At 45.2% G+C, this 21,544-nt stretch overlaps 2 protein-coding genes across 2 annotated transcripts in view; both read right to left on the reverse strand.

The window, feature by feature from the left end:
- CFB (complement factor B) overlaps positions 1-9,057 on the reverse strand; it is a 30,983-nt gene extending 21,926 nt beyond the window's left edge. The window contains exons 1-5 of the mRNA XM_081852603.1: positions 8,821-9,057; positions 4,893-5,099; positions 3,632-3,817; positions 2,351-2,524; positions 1,035-1,130 (exon numbers count right to left, since the gene is read on the reverse strand). Coding sequence (XP_081708729.1) covers positions 1,035-1,130; positions 2,351-2,524; positions 3,632-3,817; positions 4,893-5,099; positions 8,821-8,881 — 724 coding nt within the window. The 5' untranslated portion in view covers positions 8,882-9,057. The remainder of the gene's footprint in view (positions 1-1,034; positions 1,131-2,350; positions 2,525-3,631; positions 3,818-4,892; positions 5,100-8,820) is intronic.
- A 1,830-nt stretch (positions 9,058-10,887) lies between these two features.
- C2 (complement C2) overlaps positions 10,888-21,544 on the reverse strand; it is a 43,303-nt gene continuing 32,646 nt past the window's right edge. Inside the window, exons 15-18 of the mRNA XM_081852506.1 lie at positions 19,943-20,034; positions 15,591-15,723; positions 13,658-13,707; positions 10,888-13,344 (exon numbers count right to left, since the gene is read on the reverse strand). Of these exons, the coding sequence (XP_081708632.1) occupies positions 13,144-13,344; positions 13,658-13,707; positions 15,591-15,723; positions 19,943-20,034 (476 nt within the window). The 3' untranslated portion in view covers positions 10,888-13,143. The remainder of the gene's footprint in view (positions 13,345-13,657; positions 13,708-15,590; positions 15,724-19,942; positions 20,035-21,544) is intronic.

The following is a 21,544-nucleotide window of genomic DNA, read 5'->3' on the forward strand; positions in this document are numbered from 1 at the left end:
GACCAACTAAGTTAGTTCTAGGTATGAGCTTTCGTGTGCATGCACACTTCTTCAGATACCATGCACACGAAAGCTCATACCTAGAACTAACTTAGTTGGTCTTTAAGGTGCTACTGGAAGGAATTTTTTAATTTTGTTTTGACTATGGCAGACCAACACGGCTACCTATCTGTACCTCGTGTTGCACTGTTTTTGTTCAGCTGTAACTCCTCTTCCTGTCCACCGTGAAGAAATGAGGTAACTTACGTAATTAATTACACAATTGTGTCAATTACATTGTGATTATGTTATTCCACCCCATTCGTTTCAATGCAAAGGAAACACAATACAGGTGGAGAAAACCCCCAAATAAATTATGTATCATTTCCAAACCAAAAGCAGCAGCAGCAACAACAACAACAATGATCATGTTGGCTGGATTGAGCTCTGTTCAGGCCATAGGATAAGTAAGTAAACATTGAAAATTTCTGCTCCCATTTCACCTTTTTGGTCAAATTCTCCAACACCCCCTAGGTGGGATCTTCTGCCTCACAGGAGTACAGCGGACGCTCGGGTTGCGAACGTGAGCTGTGCAGGATGCACGTTCGCAACCCGCAGCGTTCGCAACCCACGTCTGCGCACGTGAGGGTTGCGATTCAGCACTTCTGCACATGTGCAAAGCGCAACCGCTGAAACCCGGAAGTAACCCATTCCAGTACTTCCGGGTTTCGGCGGTCTGCAACCAGAAAAAACGCAACCTGAAGCGGTTGTAACCCGAGGTATGACTGTACTGCTGTTTGCCTTTGCTCAGCTCACACCCTGCTTATATATTTGTCAAAAAGAAACCATTGCAAACACACCTAATCAAACTATAGAGGAAAGGAGTACCATCTCAAAAATAAGCAATGTCCCTAGTGCTGTTTGCTCCAAAGGAAATTTGGTAGCACTTTCCTGGGTTATCTTACCACTCAGACAAATGGGGAGCATCTCCCACATCTGCAAATTGGACCAGGGGTATCCTTGCACAAAACCCCACTTTGCTCCCAGAAACTTACAAATATTTCTGTTGGAATCTGCAGACTCGACCACTTCAGTGAGGGATGAGATGAACTTGGAGGAGACCTCTTCTGGAGTGTCAAAGGTGAAAGGGTCTGGGGAGGAAAAGGGGGAGACAGGGAATTAGCAATCTGGAGTGTTAAGAACTTGTTCGCGCAAGGAGATTCTGAAGCTAGCTTGAGCAAACTTGATGAAAAGGATAATGGTCAAAGGATGGGGGCCTCTGATCTCGCCAGATATGGTTGGCTTCCCCCCACCCCATCCCATGAATCAGACAACTGATAGGTAAAGGTAAAGGGACCCCTGACCATTAGGTCCAGTCGTGACCGACTCTGGGGTTGTGGCGCTCATCTCGCTTTATTGGCCAAGGGAGCCGGCGTACAGTTTCCGGGTCAGGTGGCCAGCTTGACTAAGCTGCTTCTGGTGAACCGGAGCAGTACACAGAAACACCGTTTACCTTCCCGCTGGAGCGGTACCTATTTATCTACTTGCACTTTGAAATGCTTTCAAACTGCTAGGCTGGCAGGAGCAGGGACCGAGCAACGGGAGCTCACCCCATTGCAAGGATTCAAACCCCTGACCTTCTGATCGGCAAGTCCTAGGCTCTGTGGTTTAACCCACAGCGCCACCCGCTTCCCCAGACAACTGATAGTTACCCCAAAACATCACTCCCTTGCATTTGCAAAATGGAACTAGAAACACAGTTTGAAATGGGATTCCAGTTCTGATGTGGATGCAAACTGCAGTTTGTTGGATTTGGGTTTCATGGTAAACTACAGTTTGCTCAAAACCAGGAAGGGAGGAAGGAAATTAGACTTGCATGAGGGTAGGAGGGAAGTCAGAGCACATGAGCCTGAAGCACATTCATGACTGGCCATTACATGCGATCCGTGTCAACCTTCAATGCATGAACAAATCTGAAGTGAAAGCTGGTTATTCCCCAGTATAATTTATTTTTGGTAAACTTGGGTTGCCATATTTCAGGAAGTAGAAACTTTTGTTTTGGGTCAGTTGTTGAGGTGTTTTGTTTTGTTTTTGCAAAATCTCCCCCCAAAATACCAGTTTTTGATTATTATTTTTTGAAAAATTCGGCAAAAAACCACACTTCCACAATAGGTTGCCATACGTCCAGGTTTTCCCAGACATTTAAATCAGCTGACGGAAATTCCACCTGGATGTGACTTTTGGCAACCAAATCCCAGCATTGTCCTGGAAATTCCAGATGTATGGCATCCCTAACATGGACACAGTTCTTGGTCCACTCCTCCAGGATTTAACCTCCAATTCCAGACCACATATGTTTCCCCCAGCTCACTTCTACATTCCGGTTCCGATCCACTCCAGGCTCCTGATTCTTGGCAAATCCGCTCTTTGGATCCCACAAAAGAGAGTCCTCTGTCACAACTGTAGTGGACTCGATCTTCAATTCGATATTGGGTGCCATCTTTTTGGGCACCGATGGGGATGCCAGGGTTGGGGCAGTGGCCCGCTAGGTAGGAGAACAGAATCACGGTTATGTAGCTGTTGCTATAAAGCAGCCATGAAATTAAAAGACGCCTGCTTCTTGGGAGAAAAGCAATAACAAACCTAGACAGCATCTTAAAAAGCAGAGACATCACCTTGCCAACAAAGGTCCATATAGTTAAAGCTATGGTTTTTCCAGTAGTGATGTATGGAAGTGAGAGCTGGACCATAAAGAAGGCTGATTGCCAAAGAATTGATGCTTTTGAATTATGGTGCTGGAGGAGACTCTTGAGAGTCCCATGGACTGCAGGAAGATCAAACGCATCCATTCTGAAGGAAATCAGCCCTGAGTGCTCACTGGAAGGACAGATCCTGAAGCTGAGGCTCCAATACTTTAGCCACCTCATGAGAAGAGAAGACTCCCTGGAAAAGACCCTGATGTTGGGAAAGATGGAGGGCACAAGGAGAAGGGGACGACAGAGGACGAGATGGTTGGACAGTGTTCTCGAAGCTATGAACACGAGTTTGACCAAACTGCGGGAGGCAGTGGAAGACAGGAGTGCCTGGCGTGCTCTGGTCCATGGGGTCACGAAGAGGCAGACACGACTAAACGACTAATCAACATGTTTTTGTGTCTCGGAACTGCTGTATGCATGCAACAGCTATCTGCCAATGCCCAAACTCTCCCAAAGATGTAGACTCCCCCTTCCCTAGTTATTCACAGTGCCTGTTATTTCAGGAATCCTCATATTCAGCAGGCAGCAAAGTAAGCCAGTGCCGCCAGGCCACTGTTCAATATTATAAAAGCTAAAAGCAGCTGAACGCTTTTAAACAGATTTGCAGTCGACCTCTTGTGAAAAATAGTGTGACCTGAAGCAAAGTTGCACTCTTTGCAAGGATCTCGATCTAGAGATTCACGTTCTTGCACGGACTTACCTTACCAATTGCGGCTTGCAGAGGAGCAGAGTTTGTGCAAGTTGCATTGGTTTCATATAGTGACTCAGGTCTTGACTGACCACACAGAAGGTGCCAGATGTGTAGAATCAAAAGACGGAAGCGAAGAAAAATGAAACCCCTCTCTCCCCAAAGAGGAAACTGGCAGAGCTTGCCAGTAAATGCATGCTAAACTCACCTCCATCATCACATATGGTTGTCTCTCCACTCCATTTCCCATTGGGAAGGCAGGTGCGATTACGCGACCCCCGCAGCGTATAACCCTGGTAGCACTCAAACCTCAGTTCCTGGCCTACATTGTAGGACCTCTGGCGGGGCTCATATAGGCCATTTTCGAAATCCAGAGGCCTGGAGCAGGTGATGTCTGGAAGGAATTGCAAATGTCAGTAAGTAGGATCTAGTAATTGGTCTGCATCCTCTGACCAATCAAACATCTCCTCCCCACCCCCCATACAATCCTCAGATTCTGCCATATGAAGCCAATCCTGTCCTGGTCCTCTGAGGCTGTTCCAGCCCCAAATGCTATTTGAAAAGTTGGAGAAGGCTCAAGTTGCAATTCTCACAGCGACGTCTGATGCGCTACATCGAAGTCAAAGGCCATCAGTAAAAACTCAGACATCAGGAGGGACATACCAGAACTTGAGGTTTGCACAATTCAAAGTGGATCAAAAGGCCCAGTTGTTGTAGCACAACAAATCCAATTATTAAAAGAACTGGGCTTTTTGCAGGTTGGTAAGTGACGGTGAAATGCATTAAAGATTGTGAGATAAACTAGCGATAAACGGGAAGATGTGCAAGCAAATCAGAATGAAACCTCAATAAAGACTGGATATACTCTAAGCACTGTGTAAGCTTTGTGCAAGCAAGCCAAGAGGAATGCTTAATAAATAAGTTGTCTGGAGGAGCTGCCAGATCTTATCAGATGTTCCAACTTTTCTAGGAGCCCACAGTCCTAAGTCTTTAATTGCCGCTTGAACTGTAGATATTAGCAGGCACTGCAATGCATATTATAATAATAATAATAATAATAATAATAATAATAATAATAATAATACATTTTATTTATATCCCGCCCTCCCCAGCCGAAACCGGGCTCAGGGCGGCTAACAACACTGAAATAGTGCAACATTATAAAAACATTATAAAATTAATTAAAATCAAAATTGATGGCAACCATAAACCATAAACATCAGAGAAATGTTTCCCTGTCGTTGCTGCGTTTGGCAGAATCAGGTGCTGTTAAAAGACACAGGAGCAGGCCAAGGTCTATGTCCCCCGATCAGTTGGCAAAGATTAATATTCACCATATGAAAATAATAGATAAAGGTAACATTTGTGGAGGACTAGCCGTGGCAAAATCAGAAAGCAAGAACAGATGCATTTGCCCTACAAATGTCTAGATTAACAATAAATTGGCATATTTGAGTGCTCTATCGTACTTCGGCAACTGGCCTTGGAGACGCGGCTTTTCAGTGCATTCTGCATGGGGCTCCATGTCCCATCGTACTGGCAAAACCGGTAGTCTGTAGGATATGGGTATTTCCCATCTGGGCACTCATATTTCAGCACAGTGCCGTTTTCCAGTACTGTGTACTGTCCCCCAGCAATCTCAGCTGTTTGGGGGTCACAGGCATTATCCGCTGCATCTGAGGGGAAAGGGGAAAAAAAGCAGAAAGTTAAAAAGAAGAAAAAGGTTCAGATCACCACTGACAGCCCACACAACCTGCTTGTGCACATCAAAGTGCAGACATTGCTCCAGCTGATTGAGATTTCTTAACATGCCAAAAAGAGACACTCATAAGTGCCCAGATTTTGCTTTGGAGCCTGCCTATGGTATCTGCCATTATTTTACTTCTGGGCATACCTGTCAACTTTTCCCTTTTTTAAAGGGAAATTCCCTTATTCCGAATAGGATTCCTCGCAAGAAAAGGGAAAAGTTGACAGCTATGCTTCTGGGGTTGATAATAATAATAATAATATATTATTATTTATACCCCACCCATCTTGCTGGGTTACCCCAGCCACTCTGGGTGGCTCCCATCATCATCATCATCATCATCATCATCATCATCATCATCATCATAATACAATAAAACATCAAACATTAAAAGCTTCCTAATAAGGGCTGCCTTCAGATGTCTTCTAAAAGTCAGATAGATGTTTATTTCCTTGACATCTGATGGGAGGGCATTCCACAGGGTGGGCGCCACTACCAAGAAGGCCCTCTGTCTGCTTCCCTGTAACCTCACTTCTCGCAATGAGGGAACCGCCAGAAGGCCCTCGGAGCTGGACCTCATGGGGCTGAATGATGGGGGTGGAGACGCTCCTTCAGGTATACAGGACCGAGGCCGTTTAGGGCTTTAAAGGTCAGCACCAACACTTTGAATTGTGCTCGGAAACATACTGGGAGCCAACCTGGTGCCCATGGGCACAAAGGTGCCCTTGAGGTTTTCCCCTGGTGCCCACAAAAGCTTTGGAACTACGCACATAGTTGCTGCCTCCATCTGGAAATATATAATCATCAACTTTCTCACCAGTTTAGAAGACACCATAAATGATATGGAAATATAAGAGGTGGCAGCTTTTTAGATCAATCAGTCACTATACATGAGGGAACATGAGAAGAAACAGGCCCAGGCCTTGTCCCTGGCCTCCCAGCATGCTTCATAGCTGAGGAAACCACAGGATCCTGCCCTTCCCAAATCTGAATTCACCATTCTGCTATCTACCGAACGCAAGCAGGCACACAAAGACACAGATGGTGCAATGTTGATTTATTCTTCTCGTTGGGAAATTCGCAAGAATCGCAAGAGCTCCACTTTTGGTCCCTGACCGTACAGCTTAGTGTATTTAGTATAATGGCTAATCCAAGACTCTGTTTATACAGACACATTTCCTGAAGTCAGGTATCCCGCCCCCATCCCGAAACATTGCTCAGAACTACTTTCCCTATTTAAAAATTGTAAAGCCGAAAAAAGAAACATAGACTCCAATCTGGTTTTTATGGCGTTTGTAACCCTTATGGCTAAGCTGCACCACTCCAGAATCCATGTGCACAGATAAGTAGAGTAACAGCAAAGAGCCTAAGCTGTAACCTCTCTCCCTGACATCTTGTATTTTCCATGGAGGGAATTGCATTTATGGGAGAGTATTCAAGCATCTGGGATGCGGGTGGCGCTGTGGGTTAAACCACAGAGCCTAGGACTTGCCGATCAGAAGGTTGGCGGTTCCAATCCCCGTGACGGGGTGAGCTCCCGTTGCTTGGTCCCTGTTCCTGCCAACCTAGCAGTTCGGAAGCACATCAAAGTGCAAGTAGATAAATAGGTAAACAGTCAAAGTGCAAGTAGATAAATAGGTAAATGGCGTTTCCGTGTGCTGCTCTGCTTCGCCAGAAGCGGCTTTGTCATGCTGGCCACATGACCCGGAAGCTGTACGCCGGCTCCCTCGGCCAATAAAGCAAGATGAGTGCCGCAACCCCAGAGTCGGCCACGACTGGACCTAATGGTCAGGGGTCCCTTTACCTTTATACTAGTTCGCCAGAAGCGGCTTAGTCATGCTGGCCACATGACCCGGAAGCTTTACGCCGGCTCCCTTGGCCAATAAAGCGAGATGAACGCCGCAACCCCAGAGTCAACCACGACTGGACCTAATGGTCAGGGGTCCCTTTACCTTTATACTAGTTCGCCAGAAGCGGCTTAGTCATGCTGGCCACATGACCGGAAGCTGTACGCCGGCTCCCTCGGCCAATAAAGCGAGATGAGCGCCGCAACCCCAGAGTCGTCCGCAACTGGACCTAATGGTCAGGGGTCCCTTTACCTTTACCTATTCAAGCATCTAAGCCTCCACTTGCAATCTGAGGTGCTGTGGCCACATATAAGTTTATCACCTCAATGAGAACTAGTCTCTTTATGCCCCAGCGGAAAGGAAGCCTGCACTGGACCACAACATAAGACAAAACATAACAAGCCAGCATCCTGTTCGCACAGTGACCAACCAGCTTCTTCTGGGAAGCCTACAAGCAGGTCCCGAGTTCAAGAGTTCCTCTTTCCACTTGTGATTCAGCTGCTATTCAGTGGAGGTAGAACATAGCCATTGTGGCTAGGAAGCCACTGGTAACCTGATCCTCTATGAATTTTTTGTAAACCTGCAAATGCTACAAAAATCGTAGGCTAAAAGCGCTTTGATGCAGGAATTAAACTACAACTCACGACGCATGTCAAATATACATGTGGATTTTTGCACGGAGTACAAACCTCCCCAGGACACAGACACATAAATCAGGCATGTGTTTTATCATCCCTGACAGGTGGGTTGCATTCCAACTTTCTACACCCAAATGCTCCCCTGCAGGAATTTTGTAACATTTGAAGTGGCTCCGAGGCCTGAGTGGAGCTAAAATGTACACTTGCAGATTTCCTGCTTTTCCAATTTTGCCCCTCAGAATTTAAGTGTGAAGCTTTGGATTCAAATTTCAAAAATAAAAACATGCTAAGTACATGCAAAATCTGAGCGTTCCACCCAACAACCCCTTGATTATTTTGCCGAGCTTCATATGTGAAATCAGACAAATTGCTGGATAATGAGTAGCATTGAACGCCAGCTACCCAGAGACTCAATACTTTCAAAAATCACATAAATTGTCGACATTGGGGAAATGAGTATTCAGAAAATATCTGGCAAATATTTAGCATCAACATTCATCATAGGATTTCCAAAAGGGCTTTGAATTCTTTTCAGCTGCTCTGCATCAAAGCAAATATCCTGAATGAATTATCCCAAACAGCATTATCTCAAAGAGAAATTTCCAGGTAAGAGGGTCAGTAGTTGTGTTAGTCCGTAGCAGCAAAACCAACATATAAACACATTTCTCTATGACGATGTCACGAAGTTTTGAGTACTAAAGTCCATCTCACCATCCAACAAAGTTTGTTTAGTCCACCAAAGCTTCTGTCGTGATTTTGTTTCTTAAAGTCTCCATGAAAACTGATCAGCATTTTTAATGCATCTCTCTCACGTTTTCTGTGTACACCATTTTACAAATCAATTATCCCTGACTTAATGCATTTTGGTATATTCACATTTTGCACTGCAAAATTTCTGAAGGATGGCTGTGTTTCTAGTTGCGTATTCAGAAACTGTGAATTAGGTAGGCTTGTCTTTAAATGACGACTCAGTCAAAAAACCCCGTCCCGCCCCCCCAATTCTTAACAATCGTAAATAAATACATGCGTTAGTCTTTAAGGTGCCACAGGTCTCTTGGTTGAGGCTGAAGTAGTTCTGGCCTCAAGGCACCAACTGACTACAATTAGGCACTGTGTGAAATTCACAGCTCTCATAAGCAATTTGTCCCTGGCTGTGACAGCTTACCTGTATAAAATGCCCCGAGGGCAATGAGAATACAGAACAGCTGGTCCCAAAAAAACTGCATTTCTGGTTCTCCCTGGTCTGTTGTCTTTCTGAGTCCTAGCAGCTTCTGTTTGGGCAGCACCACTGCAGTCCAGCTACTTGTGAAATTTTAGGTGATCCGCTCCACTTGCTAGATGTGCTGGTCTCTAGCCCCACCCCGAGAAAGCAGCTGAGTTTTGGGAAATGGCAAAGTCCATGAAGCAACTCCAAGGCGATGGGTGGGGGTGGGGAGAAGCAAGAATATATTGTGGCTGCAGGTGGATAGGAATCCAGATGGGGGAAACCCAGAATCGTCTTGAAGTCAGGAAGGGAGTAAAGCCAACTGGGGGAATTCCCAGTTTGAACACATAGGAGATTTTCAGAATGTGGACATTCCAGGGGATTACTGGGGTCTGGGGTTAGGCCAGGTCCCCAGCATTGCTAGACAATGAGATTTCCCCCCACAGCCATGATCCAATTCCTGCTCCTCCCCCTGTATTTGCATTTTCAGACACTGCAATATTTACCCACTTCTAAACTTCCTCGTTTTTTTGGCGCAAAAGAAGGGGGAAAGATTGCTAAAGAGGCCTATCTCTGTTAAGTGACTGCATGAAGGAAGTGGGCAGCGATGGGTGTGGAGTTTCGATTCTTTCGAATCAGGGTAAATATGTAACTCCCAGATTTCTGCTAGGTTTGCCAGGGGAAATATAGTCTGACCTGCTCCAGGTCTGAAATGAAGAGAATGTTGTTGTTGTTGTTTAGTCATTTAGTCACGTCCGACTCTGCATGACCCCCTGGACCAGAACATGCCAGGCACTCCTGTCTTCCACTGCCTCCCACAGTTTGGTCAAACTCATGCTGGTAGCTTCGAGAACACCGTCCAACCATCTCATCCTCTGCCGTCCACTTCTCCTTGTGCCCTCCATCTTTCCCAAGATCAGGGTCTTTTCCAGGGAGTCTTCTCTTCTCATGAGGTGGCTAAAGTATTGGAGCCTCAGCTTCAGGATCTGTCCTCCCAGTGAGCACTCAGGGCATGATTTCCTTCAGAATGGATAGGTTTGATCTTCTTGCAGTCCATGGGACTCTCAAGAGTCTTCTCCAGCACCATAATTCAAAAGCATCAATTATTTGGCGATCAGCCTTCTTTATGGTCCAGCTCTCACTTCCATACATCACTACTGGGAAAACCATAGCTTTAAGTATACGGACCTTTGTCGGCAAGGTGATGTGTCTGCTTTTTAAGATGCTGTCTAGGTTTGTCATCGCTTTTCTCCCAAGAAGCAAGCGTCTTTTAATTTCATGGCTGCTGTCACCATCTGCAGTGATCACGGAGCCCCGGAAAGTAAAATCTCTCACTGCCTCCATTTCACCCCCTTCTATTTGCCAGGAGGTGATGGGACCAGTGGCCATGATCTTCCTTTTTTTGATGTTGATCTTATAGCAGGTTAATTAGCAGGCACAGCAGCTCTTCATGGTGTAGAGCAGGGTTTCCCAAACTTAGGTCTCCGGCTGGTTTTTTGGGGGGACTACAACTCCCATCATCCTTGTGGTCAGGGATGATGGGAATTGTAGTCCGAAAACAGGTAGAGACCCAAGTTTGGGAAACCCTGGTGTAGAGTGAAATGCTGTCCTTGCTAGCTGCTGCACATCAAACCGCTGCTGGAGAACTTAAGAGGCGCGTCCTGGATCAGGCCAATGACCCACCTCGTACAGCAACCTATTCTTACAGTGGTCAACAAGATGCCTCTGAACCTGGGTGCAACAGCACTGTGGTTCCCAGCACTGGTATTTCAGAGGCATATTGCCTCTGACAGTAGAGGTGGAACATAACCATTGGGGCTAGCAGGTGTTCAGAATCCCAGCCCCACAATCCCTTGAGAATGCTAAAAAGAAATCCTGGTTTCCTGATCCCACCGGTTCATCTATGGGCAGCTCTTTCTGTTGTATTTTAATTGTTGATTTAGGAAATTCTGCGACTACTGCCATGTTAAGTGGGGAATTAGTCTCCCTTCATATAAGCACACAGAAAACCTAGTCTTCAGGCACACAGGAAATAAATTTATTTTATTTGAATTAAGGTTGATAGCATGAAAACCTTATAAAATACTAGCATTACAATTCTAAAATATTGATTATTGATGCAGAGTTGAGAAACCCCAATTAAGTCAGAATTACTTGAATCAGCAAGACTAGCATTGGGAACCAAACAAAAGGCATGAGCCCCTCACCATGAAAGAGCAATTGATTTATGTCCATTCCCCCCCCCCTTCAAATGAGTGAAATGTTACTAACGTTTTTCACTTTTTAAAGAAAAACAAGACCGCATTCCACAAAATATCCAACTTCAATAACGGATTTGAGAAATCAAACAACCAAAATACATTGCAACTATTATTTAAACTCAAACTAAAATAATTTTAGCAACATCTGACAGAACTACATCAAAAACAAACAACTGCTATTTTTTTAAAAAAACATGTCTGGGATAGAAGCGACGTGGACATATTATCTAAACCTAAATAATACAGGAAAGTGTTTGGTTCACATTTGAACATACTGAAAGTATCAGTGTGAAAAACAGCTTTCGCTGTGAGCACGACTTGTTTTACTAAGCTATAAATGTGTTTTTATTAAGACGGGCCACTTCAAGGTTTTATCTTTATAATAAGAGACATAATAAGCATATTATCTCAACATAGGGAATGGGGAGTAGTGATGTACCAGTCTGGTATAAAAGGCTGGCCTGTCTCAAAGGAGGTTACGGAAATAGTAATATGCACCCCCCCCCCATATTAACCAGTTTAATTGTGTTGCATTGGGGTAAGGAAAATCACCTATAAAGCTTGTTCCAACTGCTCTTGAACAAGCTGAAATGGATGGAGAAGTGGGAATATTTTCCACAGTGGACTAGCAATGAGAGTTTTCAGCTTGTTCCCTGTAATTAAAAGCTCTCTCTTTGCAGATTCAGGCCCTTCTATTGCTTCCTGTAAAGGTAAAGGGACCCCTGACCATTAGGTCCAGTCGTGACCAACTGGCGAACCAGAGCAGTGCACGGAAACGCCGTTTACCTTCCCACCGAAGTGGTACCTATTTATCTACTTGCACTTTGACGTGCTTTCGAACTGCTAGGTTGGCAGGAGCAGGGACCGAGCAACCGGAGCTCACCCCGTCGCGGGGATTCGAACCGCCGACCTTCTGATCGGCAAGTCCTAGGCTCTGTGGTTTAACCCACAGCGCCACCCGCGTCCCTGGGATTGCTTCCTGTGGAACATGGCAATGGAATTACTTACAAATAAACCCTTAATTTATCGATTTATGAACTATGATCTCCTCCCATCTCTTTCTTTTTAGTTGTGCTACAGTGAAATAGTTTTATAATATATAGCCAAATTTTTGCTTTATAAGCAATGAAAGGAGGAAAAATGAGAGGAAGTCAGTAACTGAAGTATGCACAGGAATTTGTATTGTGAGAGCAAGAACTGATATCAAGGGACAAATAAGAATCGCTATTCAAGGGACAATAAGCAGGCTCTTCATCAGTAATGACGTTGTCCTATGCAACAGGAAGCAACAAAAGGGGCAGAACCAACAAGCAGGAAGATTTTAATTCACATTGGAAGGGCTCTTTACTGAGTGAGAATACAGTGGTACCTCGGGCTAAGTACTTAATTCGTTCTGGAGGTCCGTTCTTAACTTGAAACTGTTCTTAACCTGAAGCACCACTTTAGCTAATGGGGCCTCCCACTGCCACCACACAATTTCTGTTCTCATCCCGAGGTAAAGTTCTTAACCTGAGGTACTATTTCTGTGTTAGCAGAGTCTGTAACCTGAAGCGTATGTAACCTGAAGCGTATGTAACCCGAGGTACCACTGTAACTTGACTAAACATAAGAGGTGATTTTTACATTGGCAAGGAGCAGGGCTTTTTTTCAGCCAGAACTCAGTTCCAGCACTTCTCTGATGGGCACCATTGCCATTCTAAGAGAACAAGGGAGGTGTTCATGGTGAGTCCCGTCACCTCTTTTTCTAGAAAAATAACACTGGCGAGGAGCATTGCATTAAGTGCTATGAAGAATCACTGGTTTAATCTATTTTTAGAAGAATGTGAAATAGCAGAGCCCATGGAATCCGCAACTCAGGGCTACAAACTGATGAGCCCTGCCACAAATTAAGTTCTGATCCTACAGCCAGGGGCATAAACAACACAAACATACCACACATAATCAAGATAATTTTATAATAAGCGTCCAAGGGACTGACATCTTAGCAAACACTCCTGGGCAACAGTGAGTTTGTCTTGGTGGCTCATTCCTTCGGAATAAACCTCAAGGATTGGCCCAGGTGTTGCCTCAGCCAGTCCTGCACACCAAAGAGACTAATGTAGAAATCTCGTGGTTTATGGTTCGCTGGAGGGGGATCCCGAACTGTTTCCCGTGTCTCCCCATCTTTCTTTTTCTTCCTCTTCTTTTCACAAGGGTTATACGTGCCCCAGCTGATCACGCCCACCTGATCAGGAGAGGCAAGCAAATGGGTCAAAAGACAGAACAGCAAATATGCAATTCACAGTGGCAAAGATACAAAAGCTTATTGCGACCCAAAACACTACAACAGCCCCCTATGAAAGGGGTGGGCAGGAAGTAGGCTGGGATCTATTTCTTGGTAGATCTCTGGATCTTGCTTAAATCAATTGGGGCAGGGCGAAGGGAAGAGATGTGAAAAGCTTATGCAATGGATTGTGTGTCAGATTTTAAAAACCACTGCCCCATACTAGATCTCAAGAAAAACAGCAGGGTCAGGATACATTTAGAGGTTCACTTACTTGGAAGAGTCTCTCCCTCCGTTCCACGAACAATGATCCTCCGGATTCACCTGAAAAAAAGGACCAAAGGATTAAAAGCTGACAAAAGCTCTAGACAGAAGAGAAAGTTCACATTTCTTCAAATATGGGTTGCCATATTTCGCAAAGCCAAAGTTGTAAAAGTTTTGTTGAGCTTTCCCCCCGAAGTTTTTGAGCTATTCTTAGGGAAATTTGCCAAAATCCACACTTCCAACATGGGTTGCCATATGTCCAGATTTTCCCGGACATCAAAGCGATTTCTGCCGAGACACTGTCTCCAACAGCCAAATCCCGGCTGTGTCTGGGAAATTTTGGGTGCATAGCAACCCTAAAGGACCCCTGACCATGAGGTCCAGTTGTGACTGACCCTGGGGTTGCGGCACTCATCTCGCTTTATTGGCCGAGGGAGCCGGCATACAGCTTCCGGATCATGTGGCTAGCATGACTAAGACGCTTCTGGCGAACCAGAGCAGCGCACGGAAACGCCATTTACCTTCCCGCCGGAGCGGTACCTATTTATCCACTTGCACTTTGACGTGCTTTCGAACTGCTAGGTTGGCAGGAGCAGGGACCGAACAACGGGAGCTCACCCCGTCGCGGGGATTCGAACCACTGACATTCTGATCGGCAAGTCCTAGGCTCAGTGGTTTAACCCACAGCGCCACCCACGTCCCTGGTTGCAACCCTACTCAACTACAAAAACGCCACGGACCACACGATTTGGGAATCTCTGCTTTGAATGGAAGTTGTCACAATGTCAGCTGCTGGATTCTATATTGGAAAGGGAATCCTGCACTTACAAAGGATGCAGATATCCAAGGTTGCCAGCTTCATTAAGATCAGGGGAACCTTTTTTACCCTGAGAGCCACATTCCCTCTTGGGCAACCTTTTTTGGGGGGGGGCACACGTCAGTGGTAAACAGGACCAGAGGGAAAAGAGGGTGGAGCAACAGATGAAAATTTTAACCTTTGTACATTGGGATAGCTTCTACACATTCTTGCTCCCTATAGTGCCATCTGTAGGGAGCCAAGGTGTCTTGGGCCCCCTTGATATTTGTTTGAAGAGGCCCTGGCCCCCTCAATGTTAAGGGGGTCCAGCGCGTGGACTTGACCTCCTCCAAAGGACATGACGTCACAGAAGGCTGCCCTGGCCTGTGCAGTATGGGAGACGCCGTGGGGACCAGTGCGGCCTAGCAGAAGGCTAAGCCGGCCTGCGCCCCACGCCTACTCAATATTAGGGGCTACCTGGCTCCTCTGCTCATACACCACACTTTTTCCTCCATCCAGACAAACAAAAGTTCAAGGACACTTTCCAGTCTGACTAAAGCTCTTAAGTAGGGTGCGAAAGCAGTGGCCTAGGGGTGCCAGACAGAGAGGCTTGGAGGACCACATTTGGACTGAGGTTTCCAGTCCCCAATTCAGATGAAGGAGCTTATTGAAAACTTCTCTTAAGGGCTCCTCACATTTCTGCTCGTCCCACGTCTTCTGAAGAAAACTTGATGGACATTTGTTACGATTCTGTGGGGTAAACAGGGGGTTAGCCCAGGGAAAGCAGTGAGGCAAAAGAGAAACCTCATACCCGGAAGAAGCAGAGGTCTGGATAAGGCCTTACTCCTGCTCTGTTTAACCAGGGATGCTTCACCCTCCCCATGTAGAGAAGAAGAAGAAGAGTTTGGATTTGATATCCCGCTTTATCACTACCCGAAGGAGTCTCAAAGCGGCTAACATTCTTCTTTCCCTTCCTTCCCTACAACAAACACTCTGTGAGGTGAGTGGGACTGAGAGACTTCAGAGAAGTGTGACTGGCCCAAGGTCACCCAGCAGCTACATGTGGAGGAGCGGAAATGCGAACCCGGTTCACCAGATTACGAGTCTACCGCTCTTAACCACTACACCACACTGTAAGCAAAATGACCTTTGCAAGTGGCAGCCTCGACAGCTCTCCCTCCTCCACTACACAGGAATCTGTCCGTCACCACTTCAGAGGCATCAGTTCCTTCGGAAAACATTTTCTTGTCTTGAAGAGCTGCGGAAATGCACGTTGGGCGCTGTGGGAAGGAACGAATGAATCAATTTAATGGCGGAATTGCTACCCAGGCCATAATAGTTCACTTCCGGTGCTTTGAAAATCTGCATGCAATCAGCAAAGAGACAATGAATTGTCTCATCTTCTTTTGAGACAGGTCTTATCTGAAGTACTCTGGATGAATTAATCCAGATTAAATCCGTACACAGACCTTATTAATTTAGTTCATAGTAATGCTGTACTTTTTACTATCCTTTATGGATCACTGCCTTGCTGTGGCGAAGGGGCTTGAATAACTCAGAGAAGCTATGAGCTATGCCGTGCAGGGCCACCCAAGTTGGACGGGTCATAGTGGAGAGTTTTGACCAAACGTGATCCACCTGAAGGAAGAACCGGCAAGCCACTCCAGTGTCCCTGACAAGAAAACTCCATGGACAAAGACAACAGGCATATAAAAGTTATGACGCTGGAAGATGAGCCCCTCAGGTCGGAAGGCATCCAACATGCTACCGAGGAAGAGCGGAGGACAAGTACAAGTAGATTCAGAGCTGATGAAGCGGCTGGGCCAAAGCCAAAAGGACGATCAGTTGTGGATTTGCCTGGAAGCAAAAGGAAAGTCCAATGCTGTAAAGAAAAATATTGCATAGGAACCTGGAATGTAAGAACCATGAACCTTGGTAAGCTGGATGTGGTAAAAAATGAGATGGCAAGAATAAATATTGACATCCTGGGCATCAGTGAACTAAAATGGATGGGAATGGGTGAATTCAGTTCGGATGACCATCATATCTACTACTGCGGGCAAGAAACCCGTAAAAAAAATAGAGTGGCCCTCATAGTCAACAAAAGAGTTGTGAAAGCTGTACTGGGATGCAATCTCAAAAATGATAGAATGATCTTGATACGAATCCAAGGCAGACCTTTTAATATCACAGTAATCCAAGTTTATGCACTAACTACTGGTGCTGAAGTAACTGAAATTGACCATTTCTATGAAGACTTACAACACCTTCTAGAAATGACACCAAAGAAGGATGTTCTTCTCATTATAGGGGATTGGAATGCTAAAGTAAGGAATCAAGAGATAAAAGGAACAACTGGCAAGTTTGGCCTTGGAGATCAAAACAAAGCAGGGCAAAGGCTAATAGAGTTCTGCCAAGAGAACAAGCTGGTCGTCACAAACACACTTTTCCAACAACACAAGAGACGACTCTACACATGGACATCACCAGATGGGCAGCATCGAAATTGATTATATTCTCTGCAGCCAAAGATGGAGAAGCTCTATACAGTCAGCAAAAACAAGACCTGGAGCTGACTGTGGCTCAGATCATCAGCTTCTTATAGCAAAATTCAAGCTTAAACTGAAGAAAGTAGGAAAAACCACTGGGCCGGTAAGCCACAATCTAAATCAAATCCCTTATGAATACACAGTGGAAGTGAGGAACAGGTTTAAGGATTTAGATTTGGTGGACAGAGTGCCTGAAGAACTATGGATGGAGGCTCATAACATTATACAGGAGGCAACAACGAAAACCATCCCAATGAAAAGGAAATGCAAGAAAGCAAAGTGGCTGTCCAACGAGGCCTTACAAATAGCGGGGGAGAGAAGGCAAGCAAAATGCAAGTGAGGGAGAAGCAGAAGACATCAAGAAGAGGTGGCAAGAATACACAGAGGAATTATACCAGAAAGATATGGCTGCCTCGTACACCCCAGGTAGTGTGCTTGCTGACCTTGAGCCAGACATCCTGGAGAGTGAAGTCAAATGGGCCTTAGAAAGAACTGCTAATAACAACGCCAGTGGAAATGATGATATTCCAGCTGAACTATTTAAAATTTTAAAAGATGATGCTGTTAAGGTGCCAGCAAGTTTGGAAAACTCAGCAGTGGCCAGAGGATTGGAGAAGATCAGTCTACATCCCAATCCCAAAGAATGGCAGTGCCAAAGAATGCTACAACTACCACACAATTGCGCTCATTTCACACGCTAGCAAGGTTATGCTTAAAATTCTACAAGGCAGGCTTAAGCAGTATGTGGACCAAGAACTCCCAGAAGTGCAAGCTGGTTTTCGAAGGGGCAGAGGAACCAGAGACCAAATTGCAAACATGCGCTGGATTATGGAGAAAGCTAGAGAGTTCCAGAAAAACATCTACTTCTGCTTCATTGACTATGCAAAAGCCTTTGACTGTGTCGACCACAGCAAACTATGGCAAGTTCTTAAATAAATGGGAGTGCCTGATCACCTCATTTGTCTGCTGAGAAATCTCTATGTGAGACAAGAAGCTACAGTTAGAACAGGATATGGAACAACTGATTGGTTCAAAATTGGGAAAGGAGTACAAGGCTGTATATTGTCTCCCTGTTTATTTAACTTATATGCAGAATTCATCACGTGAAAGACTGGGCTAGATGAATCCCAAGCCGGAATTAAGATCGCTGGAAGAAATATCAACGTCAAATATGCAGATTATACAACCTTGATGGCAGAAAGTGAGGAGGAATTAAAGAACCTTTTAATGAGGGTGAAAGAGGAGAGCGCAAAATATGGTCTGAAGCTCAACATCAAAAAAACGAAGATCATGGCCACTGGTCCCATCACCTCCTGGCAAATAGAAGGGGAAGAAATGGAGGCAGTGAGAGATTTTACTTTCTTGGGCTCCATGATCATTGCAGATGGTGACAGCAGTCACGAAATTAAAAGATGCCTGCTTCTTGGGAGAAAAGCAATGACAAACCTAGACAGCATCTTAAAAAGCAGAGACATCACCTTGCCAACAAAGGTCCGTATAGTTAAAGCTATGATTTTCCCAGCAGTGATGTATGGAAGTGAGAGCTGGACCATAAAGAAGGCTGATCGCCAAATAATTGATGCTTTTGAATTATGGTGCTGGGGGAGACTCTTGATAGTCCCATGGACTGCAAGAAGATCAAACATATCCATTCTGAAGGAAATCAACCCTGAGTGCTCACTGGAAGGACAGATCCTGAAGCTGCAGCTCCAATACTTTAGCCACCTCATGAGAAGAGAAGACTCCCTGGAAAAGACCCTCAGGTTGGGAAAGATGGAGGGCACAAGGAGAAGGGGACGACAGGGGACGAGATGGTTGGACAGTGTTCTCGAAGCTACGAACATGAGTTTGACCAAACTGCGGGAGGCAGTGGAAGACAGGAGTGCCTGGCGTGCTCTGGTCCATGGGGTCATGAAGAGTTGGACACGACTAAACGACTAAACAACAAATGCTGTACTTTCTTGGGCTGATCTTAAAGCATTCTTGCTAGGGATTTCCCTCCAGTTGAAAGCTGAGATTTTCCATTGGTTATCTCATAATTAAGACTGAACAATTTCATGCTCTACAGCACAGTGTGTTCACTTTCTATTCCCATATGCTTGCCCAATTTTACTCTTCCCAAAAAATGTTCTGATTCAGAATTTCTTTCTGCACCCATTTCATAATTCAACTTCTTTGTATAAACCATACCTGATCTGAATTCAGCCTCCTGGCAACATCTACTTTGGACAGAAAGAAAAAACCCCTTTCACTACTTCCCGGCCAACGATGATTGCATAAGCCTCACTTGCTGCAGTATCACGCAGAGAGGCTATGCAGCAGGAAGCAAATACTTCTATGCTTCTTTCTTTCTTTCTTTCTTTCTTTCTTTCTTTGCCATGGAAAGTCAAACTTGAAACGGTCCCAGATAACAGCCTCACATGTTTGTAGTTTTTGACATTCTAATCATCATCTTTGGTGCCTAGGCTGAAATAATAAAAATCTACCTAGGATACAATCCATAAAACCTATGTAGAAATGTAGAATTTCCCAAAACATGAATATGGTGCGTATTCAGTTTTAGGAGAAAATATGCTCTTGGCAGACGGATTGCACTGCTGGACCTAATGCCTGAAGAAGTCCGGTATGATGCAATGTTTTAAAGTTTTCTTTGAGAAACATCAAGTTCTAAGAGTGTTGCAATACTGCCATCACTAACAGCTGTGAAACTTGGCTCTCGACAGAGTCAAAGCAGCGTGAGCTGCCTGTGACCATATCAATCTTGAAATATTGCTTTCAAAAGTATACTTCCAAGAGTATTTTTGTTTTTTGTTTCAGGCTTTTAAAAAAAAACCACCCAGACCCTCAGAAATAATGTGCCCTGCCCCCAGCTCATACTTCCCAGCTTCAATTGGCTTTCCCAACTCCATTTTTTACCCAGAATTCCATGGGCAGGAAATGCCATGCTTACACTTCTCCTTGTCTTGATCTGTACTCCCATCCTCTTGTTATCCAAAGATATGAACTGGGCATCCACTTCCTCCAAACTCAGCAACTGCAACTCTGCAAAGGTATGAAGGTTTGTGTCACTGTGTGCTTGAAAACGTCTGAGTTTTCTGCCTGGGGAGCGAGGCCCAGCCTACTTGGTTACAGGAGGGAAAGGTGTCCTAGAATCAAATCACCGTATTTTTCGCTCTATAGGACGCACCCGACCATAGGACACACCTAGTTTTAGAGGGGGAGAACAAGAAAAAAAATAATCTCCTTCTCTGTGCAGCGCCCCTTCAGCGAAGCGGCAGGAAAAACGGAGCCCTTTCCATTTCTCCTCCTGCTTCGCTGAAGGGGTGCTATGCAGAGAGGGAAAGCTGCACAGTGCCTCTCCAGCGGAGCAAAGCCAGGAGAGCAAGAGGGATCGGTGCGCACTGACCCCTCTCGCTTTCCAGGCTTCAGCAAAAGCAAGGGGAAGCCTCCGGAGCACGGCGGGAGCACTCCCTCTGCACTTTGGAGGCTTCACGTTGCCTTCGCTGAAGCCATGGAGCCTGCATTCGCTCCATAAGACGCACACACATTTCCCCTTAATTTTTGGAGGGGGAAAAGTGCGTCTTATAGAGTGAAAAGTATGGTATATGGCAGAGATCAAGCGGGTCATGCGCATTGTTAGGCAAGAGAGCAAGTCCTGGGATCCAAGGACAGGCAATGGGACATAACACCAGCATTATCAAAGGCCACCTCTGCATCACAGATGTAAAGCGGTATTATACCAACTTAAAACACTTGTGGCTTTCCTCAAAGAATCCTAGGAAATGTAGTTATGCTGAAAGTAGTTAGGGGACCCCTATCACCCCCCCCCCATATTCCTAGATTGGTTTAGCAATCAGTCCTTTTTCCCAGGGAACTCTGGGAATTTTCAATGCATTCCCCCCCACACACTTTCCAAACTGCAAAACCTTCCAATTCTTTTTACAAAGGGGATTGCTTGCAACAGAGCCTCTTAAGTGACTTTCAGTGTAATTGCAGAAACCTGAACTTCCCTAGTACGTGCAAGAATCTTCCTTGTGCAATACTGATGCTTTTGAGCCACTCTGAAAAGGAAGGGGCTCAGTGGAAGAGAATGTGCTTTGAGTGCAATCCCCGGTGACTCCAGCTACAGCTGGGGAAGACTTCGAAACCCTAAAGAGACACTGCCAATCAGGGTTGACAGTGCTGAGCAAGAGGGACCAATGGTCTGACTCTGTGTAAGGCAGAGTTCCGACACAAAAGGAAAAGGGATCGCGGCGGAGGAGGAAAAACGCAGCATCAAGTAGGGCTGGGCAAATATGTCTATTTCAGTTGCTCTCAATTCCTCATTTTTCCCCCAATCTTAAGTTTGGTTCTCCACATTAGTTAGTGATGTTTTAAGTCCTTGTGAAAATTCCTGAGTTTTGGTGCAAATTCACTCATTTTTTTGTATGAAAATGTATGTACACATTTTCACAAAGCAATTTCCCCTGATCTAACGTATTTTTTGTGTGTCGTTTTCACCAACATATGCATTTATATGCACACACTTCACTCTAGCATATTAACGTTTGTA

This window comes from Podarcis erhardii (genome assembly GCF_964252035.2).
Source record: "Podarcis erhardii genome assembly, chromosome: 2".
Classification (NCBI taxonomy): domain Eukaryota; kingdom Metazoa; phylum Chordata; class Lepidosauria; order Squamata; family Lacertidae; genus Podarcis; species Podarcis erhardii.